A 13,642-nucleotide genomic window follows, 5' to 3' on the forward strand; every position below is an offset into this window, starting at 1 on the left:
GTAATACGTGGGTTTATTTCTGGGCTATTTGGCCCTGTTGTATATGTCTCTTTTTTTGTGCCAATACCATGCTGTTTTGATTACTGTAGCTTCGTAGTATAGTCTGAAGTCCAGAAGGGTTATACCACCAGCTCTGTTCTTTTGTTCTCAGGATTGCTTTGGCAAATCTGGGTCTTTCATGGTTCCATTTTAGGATTATTTATTCTAGTTCTGTGAAATATGTCACATGTAATTTGACAGGAATCACATTAAAGCTGTAGATTGCTTTGGATAGTATGGCCATTTTAAAAAATATTAATTCTTCCAATCCAAAAGCACAGATACCTTTCCACTTCTTTGAATCACAGATTCCTCTGTCAATGTTTTATACTTTTCAACGTATACTTCTTTCACTTCCTCAGTTAAATTTATTCCTAGTTTCTTATTTTTATGCAATTTTAAACAGGAGTTTTGTGGAGTTTTTTTTGTTTTGTTTTGTTTTTTGCTTTCTCTTTTTGATATTTTATTGTTAGGGTAAAGAAATGCAACTGCATTCTATATATTAATCTTATATCTTGCCACCTTGCTGCATTCAGATATTCATTATAATAGTTTTTGTGTAGAGGCTTTAGCATTTCCCATAGAGAGTATTGTGTCACTTGTAAATAGTGAGAGTTTTACCTCTTCCCTTCCATTTTGGATAGCTTTTATTTCTTTGCTTGTCTGGTTGTTGTGGCCAGATCTTCCAATACTGATGATGAGAGTAGGCATCCTTATTTTGTTCCTGAGTTGCAGGAGGGCTTTAGGCTGTTGACTGTGGGTTTGTTGTAAATAATTTTTATTACATTGAGATATGTTCCCAATATACCAAACCTTGGGGAATTTTTATTCTGAAAAGATGCTGAATTTTGTCAAACGCTTTTCATACATTTCACAAAATTTCCTTCTGCACAAGGACAGTTCAATATACACAAATGAATCAACGGAATATGCCACACTAACAAAAGTAAAGACAGAACCCACATGTTAGAAGGTTTAAGTTGTCAAATTTATGGGCATAGAGTTGTTGTTTTTTTTATTCTTTTACTGTCCTTTAAGTGTCTGTAGGCTATTTAGTGATTTCTTTTTCACTCTTTTTTTTTTTTTTTTTTGCTATTTCTTTGGGCCGCTCCCGCGGCATATGGAGGTTCCCAGGCTAGGGGTCGAATCGGAGCTGTAGCCACTGGCCTACGCCAGAGCCACAGCAACGCGGGATCCGAGCCATGTCTGCAACCTACACCACAGCTCATGGCAACGCCGGATCGTTAACCCACTGAGCAAGGGCAGGGACCGAACCCGCAACCTCATGGTTCCTAGTCGGATTCGTTAACCACTGCGCCACGATGGGAACTCCTCTTTTTCACTCTTGATATTGGTAATTTGTATCTTCTGTTTTCTGTGAAACTGGCTATAGGTTTATCCACTTTATCTTCTCCGGGAATCAGATGTTGATTTCTTTGATGCTCTCTATATTATTTCTTTTCAATTTCATTGATCGATTTTTTCCCCCATCTTTATTATTTCCTTGTGTTTTCCTATTTGAGGTTTAATTTGCTCTTTTCGTTTGTTTGTTTCTTAAGGTGGAAGTTAGATTATTGATCTGAGACTTTTCTCTTTTTCTAACAAGTATTTCCTGCTATAAATATCCTTCTAAGCAATGCCTTTGCTGTATCCCAGGAGTTTTGATATTTTCATTACATTGTTTCTATTTTTAGTATATTCAAAGCACTAGTTTCTCTTGTTACTTTGATGTTGATTCATGACTTAGAAGGTCTTGCGTAATTTTCAAATATTTGAGAACATTCTAGATTATTTGTTTTGACTTCTACATTCATCTCATTTTGACCATATAATACACTCTGAATGATTTCCATTCTTTGAAACTTGTTAAAAATTATCTTATTGCCTAGAATATGGTATCAGAGAATACTGTGTGTTAACTTGAGAAGAGTAAATATTTTACTATTATACAGTGGCTCCTTTCTTTCAAGATTCAAAACCTTTCCAGTGTCTCCCTGCTTTTGACCATGTTCTAATGCCTTAAATATTGTTTTTTAAATAAGATTGTCCAGAGTTTATCAATCATATCTGTGAAACAGTTAGTCTTTTGCAATTTAATCTACCACTTCCGATAGCCAAAACTCTCAGACTTCTTATAATACAAGATAACACTTTCTCATGTTTACAAGTGTGTGGTTGAGTTCTCTGATGCTTTCATGGAAAATACCCTAACTCATGCATAAACAAAGTATATATAAACTGGAATGTGGGGTGAAACGTGTGAAACTCTACAACTAGAAGTATTTTTATTTGATCTGGCTGATATTGAATCATATTTGAAACCAATTTATCAGAAGCAAGCACATACAGCACAGCTGCTTTTACTTGTAGGGGAAACTATTTATCAAGTGTTACCCCCAGTAGTTACAAATGAAGAAGAAAATAAATGGAAATATTATTACCTTTACACTCAGGGGGGTCACTACTCCACTCGTCCTTCCCAATACAAAAAAGGCTGCTCTCTCCAACAAGTGAAAATTCATCCGGTCCAGTTGAAGAAAGACAACTGTAAGTTACTACTTCATTGTATTCAAATACATCCTTATGGCTATTGGTGTATTTTCCATTTGGAATTTCGCCAGGTGGTTTACACAAAATCTCTTGAAAAGGGAAAAAGGGAGGACATGAAAGAGAAAAGGGAAGAAAAAAGAGTAACCAGCATTAGTTAAGTCCTATGAATTGCCTTCAATAAGTTCATTAACATATGATTTCTATAAGGTAGTTGTGAATGTAATATCCATTTAGAAGGTTTCTGAGAAAATGAATTATCCTAAATTCAAACCATTAATGTAGAAATGAATGTTTAGGCGTTCCCGTCGTGGCTCAGTGGTTAATGAATAGGACTAGGAACCATGAGGCTGCGGTTTCGATCCCTGGCCTCGCTCAGTGGGTTAAGGATCCAGCATTGCTGTGAGCTGTGGTGTAGGTCGCAGACATGCCTCGGATCTGGTGTTGCTGTGGTGTAGGCCAGCGGCTACAGCTCCGATTAGACTCCTGGACTGGGAATCTCCATATGCCAAGGATGCAGCCCTAGAAAAGACAAAAATACACACACACACACACACACACACACAAAAGAAATGAACTTTTAGAATAAAATTCATTTTCTTAAATAACTCTATTAAATACCTACATGAAAAAACATACATTTATCTGCAAGGCCATGCTAAGTTTTTTCGCATCACTTAGATGCTGACACTTTAATGATATTATAGGATTATGATAAAAAACAGAACTCAGTGCTGGTTGAGAAACGCTTCATAATTTATAAATGTATCTATTCCCTCAATCAGTTGTTCACATTAACGCCAAGTTTTACAGTCACTTTTCACTTCCATTCTTACCAACGTACAGTGAAATTTTCCAGAGGCTATAAGTTGAGGGATTTTGCAAAGACCAAATTCAGGTATCTTTCTTTAAGCCATATACTGGAGAAATTTGAAAAAATGTAAAACAATACCGCTAGTCTATTTCAGACATGTCTGCTTTTTCATAAAAAAAAAATATGTAGCATGTATTAATGAGTATTGAGCTTACTCTTCTTTAAAATGAATAACTATTTTAAAAACTTGTCATTTTCAATTCCAATATATCACATATTAATAGACATAACCCATATAAAGAAAGCTCACTGGTGCCTGTGTTAACTTCAAAGCATAAAGGAGTCCCGAGGATGAGAGCTGCAGACCTGCTGCTCTGTATTCCAGGAGGAGATACTTACTCTCACATAGCGGGGAGGGCTCACTCCAGGCCATAACATTCCCAGAAACCTGACAATACACAGTCTCGGCTCCAATTATGTAAAAACTAAAAGAGAAAAGAAAAGTGCTATGTTCTTCAGCAGCTGCAAGAGGGTCACGGTAATGAAAACCATTTTCTAAGGTTGTTTTTCTTTTTCTTTTTCTTTTTCTTTTTTTTTTTGCCATTTCTTGGGCCGCTTCCTGTGGCATATGGAGGTTCCCAGGCTAGGGGTCGAATCGGAGCTATAGCCGCTGGCCTACGCCACAGCCACAGCAACGCAGGATCCGAGCCACGTCTGCGACCTACACCACAGCTCACGGTGACGCCAGATCCTTAACCCACTGGGCGAGGCCAGGGATCAAACCCTCAACCTCATGGTTCCTAGTCAGATTCGTTAACCACTGAGCCACAACGGGAACTCCTAAGGTTGTTTTTCTGCACTCTAGTAAGTTGAGGGAGAAGTACCTTAAGCAAAATAGAATGCAAGTGCTATAATCAAATCTGCAACTTAATCAAAGAAGAGTTTCTGCATGTGAACGCACATGGGCCGACAGCAAAATGTCTACACTACCGTCATGCCGGTTGGCGTGGCTCCTGCCTGTCTCCGAGAAATGGACAACACATTCACTTCTACGCTTCTGCTCACGCCACTCTGCTCTGTAAGGACCGAGCGGGGAGCCCAGGCCCTGCAGCCTGCCTGCTGGATTCACCTCCGGCTCGAGGACTGACTTCTTACTCGAGTCGGGCTTGGGCCAGCCCCTTACTGTTTCTCTTGCTCGGTTTCCTCATCTCTGTCAAAGAGCTAATAGATGAAACCTCACAGGTTGGTTTTGAGGACTGGATGAGTTAGCTTCTGCCACACAGTGAGTACAGGTAAGTGGGAGCTCTTATTAATAATATTCTTTAGATCAGAATACAGGCACACTTCATTTTATTGCTCTTTACTTGATTTTTAATAAATTGAAGGTGTCTGGCAACCCTGCATTGAGCAAGCCTATTTGTGCCATTTTTCCAACAGTTTTTGCTCACTTTGTAGCTCCTGCCACACTCTGGTAAACTTCACATATTTGAAATGTCATGACTATTACCGTATCAGCTCTGGTGACCTGTCATCAGGGATCTCTAACGTTATTACCAGGACTCTCTGAGGCTCAGATCATGCATGGTTAACATTTTTTAACAATATAGTATTTTAAAATTAAGGTATGTACTTTTTCAGACATAATTCTGTTGGACATTTGCACTACAGCACAGTATAAACATGTGTGTGAAACTCATCTGACGTGCTTTACTGCAGGTCTGAACCACACCTATGCTTTCGCCCAGGTAAGCCTGTATCCTAACAGCAGCTGAGACAGGCCAGGATCTGGGACCTGGGACCTGAGACCTGGGACCTTTTGCTGCAGTGACTGTAACGCGTGCACCTGGACAAACAGCTCCAGCAACAGAATACAAAGAAACGCTAAGGGACTAAAAATAACTGCATACATGCACAGTTGGAACAAATTATGGGCAAGAAGATACAAAAAAATTAAAAACCCCACTGACACTTTTGAAGAGCCAAGAGCAAAAGCAGGATGTCAGGACCAGAACCAGGGGGACTACACAGTCTTCTGTACACAGCAGCACCAAAGGGTGGGCAGACCACCTAATCCATCGCTCTGGCCCAAATCCAGGACCTACCCCTGCCTTGCCGCATATAAAGGACCAGCTTGCCCAGCCCTCGGCAAGGGAACCCGTTTGTTTTCGCTTCTTCTTACTATAGCAAGGGCTCCAATAAAGCCTTGCCTGAATTTCTTCTCTGACCTCTTATCAATTTTTCTTGATTAAAAAAGGTCAAGAACCCAGGCGGGTAACACTGCTACTTGCTGAAATCTTCCCTGATGATTTCACTGCATGGTACACTCTCCTCCTTCTGCACTCGCGTTGTAATCATCGCGAATGATTCTATTTTCATTTACAATTTTGCTTTGATACCTCTCTCTCTTTATTGTGTTACCAGGGCAGGCTACAGGAGTTCCTGCCGTGGTGCAGCAGGTTAAGGATCTGGCATTGTCTCTATGGCAGCAAAGGTCTGATTCCTGGCTCGTGCAGTGGGTGAAGGATCTGGTGGTGTTACAGTGGTAGTGTAGGTCACAGCTGCAGCTTGATTTGATCCCTGGCCAATTTGAGCTCTGAGCACAGTGGCAGCGACCCTTCTTTCACCCCAGCAGACACCTGTGCATGTGCTCCTGGAGTCGCTAAAGTAGCCTGTGGGTACCAGGGTCAGCAAGAGGGACTCTGCTCTCCAAGTAGCAGGGACTTGTGCTCCTATAATCGATTGCTGCTTCTGATCACAGAGAAGGAGAAAGAGGTGGGCAGCCATTGTCATCAGACCTCCCCCAAATTTTGCAAAAGCTCCTTCAACACTGGCCAAGTGACTTCCAAAGGGTTTAAAATCCAGCACCTACTGCTCCCCTTTTCCTTTTTCCTTTTTTCACCATCAGGTGCCAGATATTAAACACTAGGATAATCAAAAACAACTGCTATGTGGGAAAAAAAATTAGAAAACGATTGAGCATGCTCAGGGAAAGGCTCAGAAAAAACCTGAGATGAACTTCAGGCCAACCCTCAACACAGACACATCATACAATATTCAAAAGAAGAAGAAGAAGAAGAGTTCCCATTGTGGCTCAGCAGGTAAAGAACCCGACATAGTGTCCACGAGGATGTTGGTTCAATCCCTGGCCCCACTCAGTGGGTTAAGGATTCAGGGTTGCCACAAGCTGTGGCATAAGTTACAGATGCGGCACGGATCCTGAGTTGTGGGTGTGGTGCAGGGTGGCAGCTCCAGCTCCAATTCGACCCCTAGCCTGGAAACTTCCATATGCCGCAGGTGTGGTCCTAAAAAGAAAGAGAAAAAAAAAACAATAAAACAGCAAGCTCTAGAAAATGGGGAGAATCTGATTCCCAGTTAACACATTATTAGATTCAAATGTTCAATTCAACAACAACAACAAAAATCACAAGGCATACGAAGAAACAAGAAAGGAGAGTATGGCTTGTTCAGGGGAATAAAACAAATCAACAGAAGTATTTCTGAAGGAGACCTCATGACAAATTGATAGAAAAAGACTTTAAAATAAATGCCTTGTGGAGTTCCTGTTGTGGCTCAGCAGTTAAGGAATCCGACTAGGAATGATAAGGTTGCGGGTTCAATCCCTGGCCTCACTCAGTGGGTTGAGGATCTGGCGTTGCTGTGAGCTGTGGTGTAGGTAGCAGACCTGGCTCAGATCCTGAGTTGCTGTGGCTGTGGCGTAGGCTGGCGGCTGTAGCTCCGATCAGACCCCTGGCCTGGGAACTTCCATATGCCACAGGTACGGCCCTAGAATAGACAATAAATAAATAAGTAAATCAATGGCTTGTGAAGGCACTCCCAGGGGAAGTTGGTAGATGCTGGTTCTGCCTTCCTATTTTTCTTCAACAAAGGGGCCAACCAGCAGACACAGAGATGCGTGTGTCTTTATGACGATCTTCATGAAGATTCTGAGGGCAAGACCATTACCCTCGGGGTCAAGCTCAGTGTCACCACCGACAACGTTGAAGCCAAAATAAAAAAACATGCCTGGCCTCCTGCCTCACCAGCAGAGTCTGATTTTGCAGACAAACAACTGAAGATAGCCATATTCTCTCAGATGGAAACATCCAGAAAGAATCCATCCTGTAGGTGGTGCTTTGCCTGTAGGGTGGTATCATCAAGCCTCTCCTCTTCCAGCTTTCCCAGAAGTACATGATCTGCTTCAAGTGTTATATGCACCTGTACCCCCATGCTGTCAACTGTCCCCAAAAGAGGTGTGGCCAAATCAACAACCTGTGCCCCAAGAAGAAGTTCAAATAATCCTCTCCACCAGCTCCTGTTTTGTCCATAGGGTGGCCTCATGCATAAACCCCATGGCCCTGGAGCCTCAATAAAACGTGAAGGAAAAATAACCGTCATGAAGATGCACAAAGAACTAAAGGAAAAAATGCTGAGAGTCAAGACAACAATGTGTGAACAAAACAGAAATGTCCATAAGATATACAAAACCTAAAAAAGAATCCAAAAGGAATGTCTGGAGTTGAAAAGTATAATAATGGAAATGAAAAACTCACTGGAGGGATGAGATGCATATTTGAGAAGAAAGAATTGGTGAAACTGAAGACAGGGTGATGGAGATTATTGACCCTGAGCAACAGAAAGAGGCAAGATAGAAGAAAAGTGAACAGAGCCTAAGGAACCTGTGAGACACCAATAAGCAGCCCAATATATATCCTGGGGAGCCCTTCAAAGGAGACAACAGAGAGGAGCAGAGAGAGCACCTGAAGAAATAATGGCTAAAAACTTCCCAAACTTGAATAGGGACAAATGTAAATATGCCGAAAGCTCAAAATTCTAAGAGACCCACACTAAGACACATACAATAAACTTTCAAAAGACAAAGACAAAAAAATATTGAAAGCTGCAAGAGAAAAGTCAACCATCACATACATCTAAGGGGCCTAATTAAGATTATCAGCAGATGTGCCATCAGGAACTCAGAGGCCAGAAGACAGTGGACTGATATATGCAAAGTACTAAAAGAAAAACCAAAAAACTGTCCACCAAAAATCCTTTATCCACCAGTTGTGGCCAAAAAAAGCAAAAAATAAATACACAAAGAAAAATTAATAAATCATTGTTATTCAAAATATAATTAATTACACAATAGAGAATATATAATTAATGCTATAATTATAGTACGCCACAAATTAATCTTAATCAATAGATTTTAAAAGATACTATCATACAAAGTATCCTCTTTGACCACATCAGGATGAAGTAAAAAATCAATATCAAAACAAGCTGGAAAATTCATAGAATTGTGAAAATTAAATCATATACTTTTAAACAACTAATGAGCAAAAGAAGAAATCAAGATACTTAGAAAATACTTTTGACATGAATAGAATGCAAAAAAAAGCAGTGCCTAGGGGGACATTTATAATATGAATGCTTACATTAAGAAATGATAGGAGTTCCCGCTGTGGCACAGTAGGTTAAGAACCCAAATGCAGAGGCTCAGGTTGCTGCAGAGGCACAGCTTCGATCTCCAGCTGGATGCAGTGTGTTATAGGATCTGGTGTTGCTCCAGCTGTGGCTTGGATTCTATCCCTGGCCCAAGAACTTCTGTATGCTGTGGGCGCAGTCATAATTTAAAAAAAAAAAAGACGATTATCACACGAAGGAAAAATTTGAAAAAAAGAAAAGACGGCTCGTGGCCTTAGTACCATCTTCTGAGAAACCCCTGAGCCATAAGAGCAAAGCGGAGGAGGAAGCGAACGTGCAGGCTGAATCACAAAAGGAAGAAGATGAAGCAGAGGTTCCATGTACACCCATGGAAGCCACAGGAGCAGAAAGAGGCCAGGCACGCTGGCGCAATTTGTTGAACTACATGTCTTCTGTCTAGAACTTGTCTCCATGGATCTAGAATATCTTTTGCCACTCTGATCCACCTTGCTCATATCAAAATGGTCCCCTTTGGTTCTTTGTCCTGGACCTGTGACATTTGAGACTAGCTCTGTTCTCAGCTGTGGCCGAATGTAACATACATGCAATAAATCATCTGCTGTCTTAGCTGAAGAAAAAACAAACCCCAAAGAAATGATAGCTCTGAAACAACAAAGTGAACAACTTAGGGAATCAGAAAAAGAACTTAAAGCTAGCGGAAGGAAGCAAATGATAGATTAGAGCAGAGATAAACAAAATGGGAAAGACAACAGAGAAAATCAATGAAAAGGGCAACAAAATTGGCAGAACATCAGTTAGATGAACTAAAACAAAAGATGAGACTCGAATTACTAAAATCAGAAAAAGAAAGTAGGGACATCAGTATTGCTTTGACAGAAATAAAAATATTATGAGAGTACTACGGATAATTTCATGCCACAAATGGACAAACGAAGTATAATGAACACATCCCTAGAAACACAAAACCTATCAATATTTAATGACAAAAAACAGATCATCTGAATAGATCTATAACTAATAAAGAAATTGAATTAGTAATCAAAAGTCTCCCAATAAAGAAGTCCTGGATCTCATGCTTTTACTGGCTCATTCTACCAAATAGTTAAAAAAGGAATACCAATTCCCACTTTTCAAAAAAATTCAAAAAGGAGGGAAGTCTTCTGAATTTATTCTATGAAATGAGCATTACCACGGTAGCAAAATTAGACAAAGACACTACAAGAAGCTACAGACCCATAACCCTTAAGGACACTGAGGCAAACATCCTGAGCATAATATCAGCAAACGATTCAGCAGCATATTGAAAGGATTAAACACCACAATCAAGGGGAAATTCTCCCGAGAATGCCAGGGGTGGCTCGACATGTGAATGAAAATCAATCAACGAAATAGACCACATCAAAAGAAGGAAAGGAAGAAAAAAAATACACAAGCACCTCAACTGACACAGAAAAAGCATCTGACAAAATATTTTTCATGATAAAAATACCTAACCTAGAACCAGAAGGAAACTGCCCCAATGTAATCAACTCCATACACGAAAATACACAGCAAATACGTTCAATGGTGAAAAGCTGGAAGCTCTCCTCTTAAGACCAGAACAGGCTGCTTTGTACCACTTTCATCCAACATAGTACTGAAGTTCTAACCAGAGCCATTAAGCGAGAAAAACAAACATATTTCCAATGGAAAGAAAGAAGTAAAAGAATCATTGTTTGCCAAGGATATGATACACAGAAAACCATTAATATCACACACATACACACAGTGTCAGAATAAATAAATGCGTAAAGTAGCAGGATACAAAGAAAATATTAAAAAACCACTTGCATTTCCACAGTGTAGTACATTTACCCTTTAAGTTCACATTTTTAAAAGTAAATACTCAGTATCCTTAATATATACCATTAAAAGAGCCTGTAGAACAAAGACTATTATTAAATGGACAGTACCTCTTTTTGAGCTGCTTCACTCCTTTGTATCAGTTTCAAAAGTAAGGTTTTCCAACTAAGGGATCTGGAGCAACATTATTGTCAAGTTAAGCAGGTCAATTGTGGTCTGGTAACATTTTACAGATTACCTTGACAAAGGAATATTTTGGCATTTCTGCTGTGGTGCAGTGGGTTAATCATCCAGCTTGTCTCTGTGGAGGCGCTGGTTCAATCCCCAGCCCGGCACAGTGGGTTAAGGATCCAGCATTGCTGTAGCTGTGGCACAGACTGCAGCCCCAGCTCAGATTCAGTCCCTGGCCTGGGAGCGTCCACATGCCTCAGGCGCAGCAGAAAAAACGAACAAACAAAAAGATGATCTTTAGATGGAAAATTCTACCTCCATGTTCCGTAAGCTGTCCTTCAACTCTGAGAATTGGCCATTTTAAATAGAGTGCATTCTGCTGTCAAGGATTCAGTCACCTTGACTAACACACGGTTTTTCTCCTTGTGGTAGGAAAGCACGGGCAAGTTCCGGGGCCGGGGATCAAACTCAAGATGCGATGCCACCCACACCACAGCTGTGGCAACGCCAGATCCTTCACCCACGGCACTGGCCAGGATCGAACCTGTGCTGCCGCAGAGACAATGCTGGATTCTGAACCTGCTGTGCCATAGCCGGAATTTCCTTTTTTTTCTTTTGTTAAACACACTTTTAATATTTATGACAGGTTTACTATTACATACAGTACGTATTAAACAATACTGCTTTCCTTCAATTTAAATTTCTCTCTTTTAATTATATATCTTTTCAGTCTCCATAAAAAGCCCAACAGTCATGTGGCCACAATATGACTTGTCACATAGAAAGCAAAATGAAATTAGAATGTTGGAGTTTCCACTGTGGCCCAGTGGTTAACGAATCTGACTAGGAATCACGAGGTTGCGGATTTGATCCCTGGCCTCGCTCAGTGCGTTGAGGATCCGGCATTGCCAAGAGCTGTGGTATAGGTTGCAGATGTGGCTTGGACTGTGTGTTGCTGTGGCTGTGGTGTAGGCCGGTGGCTTCAGCTCCGATTAGACCCCTAGCCTGGGAACCTCCATATGCCACAGAATTGGCCCTAGAAATGGCAAAAAGACCAAAAAAACAAAAACAAAAAAACCCCCAACTTTATGAGAATGTTTAAGAAGAGAAGTGAAATGAAAGTGGATTAAGTAACATGTAACCTTATTTCCTCTAAGGAGCATCTTACTTACCCAGTGTTACAGGTAAACTGAGCCTTCGAACCAAACAGAGTATCCCCATTTGGGTAGCTAACTTGGCCATTTAACGGGTCTGGTAGATTCGAACAGGCTTTTCCTGAAAGAAAAATTACCAAGTCATTGGTATACACCAATTTCAAAACAAACTTCAATCCAATTCAAAATTCTATACGGCTTATTTAAAATCATGGGAATATTATTATTTACTATTTTCTTTCCTTACCTATCATAAGGCCAAAGAAGATGCGTATTTACCTAGGCAACCAAGTGGAAAGAAAAGCATTCCCTGGAGATTTTTCCAAGCCTGAAAAAATGCACTGCTATCTAAAAGCCCACGTTCACGTGAGAAAACCATCGTTTCAGTAACAAAGTGTGCACCCGAAAGTGTGTGAAAATCTCAGAGCAGGAACAAAATTTTTTGAATTAAAAAAGTTTTGCTTACTTACGTCGACAAGCCTCCTGGAGGGGTGACCACGTATTATCGTCCTGACAGACGGAAGAGGTGGGAAGCGCAGGAACCATGGGCTGGAACCCGGGGCGACATTCATACTCTACACGGTCTCCGGGTCTGTAAGTGGTATTCAAAACTTGGGGCCGCATGCTTTCAAACTTCGGTGGCTCATCACAGGCATCTAGATACAAGAGAAGAGGCGCATGAAAGTAACGTGTTTTCTCTCACTTAAACACAGCCAGGGGCTCTGGCCTGGCCTCAAGGAGACGGAAAAGAACACATGGGAAGGTATGCAAGCGGGCCAAGGGCTGTCGCGCATGCGCGGGTTTTCAGCCGCGGGGAGGTGGCCGTGGAGCCCCCGCGGGGCTGAAAGAACAACCGGTTAGCTTTGGGGTTGCAGGGGAATACGCTGATCTTCCATCCAGTGGTAGACTGCAGAGGCGGGATCAAGGTTTTCAGTTTTGAAATATAAATATGTTTTAGGTATGCATCCCTCTCTCCTCTTTTCTAAATTCATTTCCCAACTCCCCTCTCCGCTAAGGGGCCTTCCATAGTATTTGGCAATCGGGTGACTCTTCCACAGTTTCCAACAGAAACAAATGATCCCTTGTCCCTCAGGCTCCGTTTCCTCTCAGAAGGCAAGATCCCAGGGTCAGGGATCCTATCCCTTCTTTTGTACTGTACTCTTAACTCAGCTGGTCCTCAAGACACGCTACGGTGAGAGGTGAATAGGCATTGTGGGATTCATAAGCCAAACAAAGAGGCAGCAGAGTATTCCTCTGCTTCACTCGTTTCATATTAGGGAACTGTACGTTCTATCGGTGATGAAGAGAATTGTTTAAACATCAAAACCTATATCTGAATGGTACTACATGGAAAAAAATTTTGGTTTCTTAGATACCACTTTAAATATAATTTGATTTTCCTTCACAGATCAATGGATCATGCATTCCTCAGAAGATCCTTGAAATAGCTGTTTGAGCTATTTACCTAATATATCCCAACAGCAAAGCTATTACATTGCTTTTATTTTAGAATTTTTCACGTCTAAGTTTTTTTGGGGGGGTGTTGGGGGAAGGGACTTTTTTCCTCCCGAGAATAACAACATTTCTACTTAAGCAAGTCCTCTTCCTTTCAATTATCAGTGCACTTGAC

At 40.9% G+C, this 13,642-nt stretch overlaps 1 protein-coding gene and 1 pseudogene across 4 annotated transcripts in view; one reads left to right on the forward strand and one right to left on the reverse strand.

The window, feature by feature from the left end:
* Positions 1-13,642, reverse strand: part of CD46 (CD46 molecule, complement regulatory protein) — a 53,472-nt gene that overhangs the window by 32,825 nt on the left and 7,005 nt on the right. For all 4 annotated transcript variants that reach the window (XM_021102197.1, XM_021102198.1, XM_021102199.1 and 1 more), the window contains 4 exon segments: positions 12,483-12,668; positions 12,031-12,133; positions 3,800-3,885; positions 2,481-2,678 (listed from right to left, as the gene is read on the reverse strand). In XM_021102197.1, the coding sequence (XP_020957856.1) occupies positions 2,481-2,678; positions 3,800-3,885; positions 12,031-12,133; positions 12,483-12,668 (573 nt within the window).
* LOC110255545 lies at positions 7,227-7,696 on the forward strand (annotated as a pseudogene).

This window comes from Sus scrofa, chromosome 9 (genome assembly GCF_000003025.6).
Source record: "Sus scrofa isolate TJ Tabasco breed Duroc chromosome 9, Sscrofa11.1, whole genome shotgun sequence".
NCBI classification, from domain to species: Eukaryota; Metazoa; Chordata; class Mammalia; order Artiodactyla; family Suidae; genus Sus; species Sus scrofa.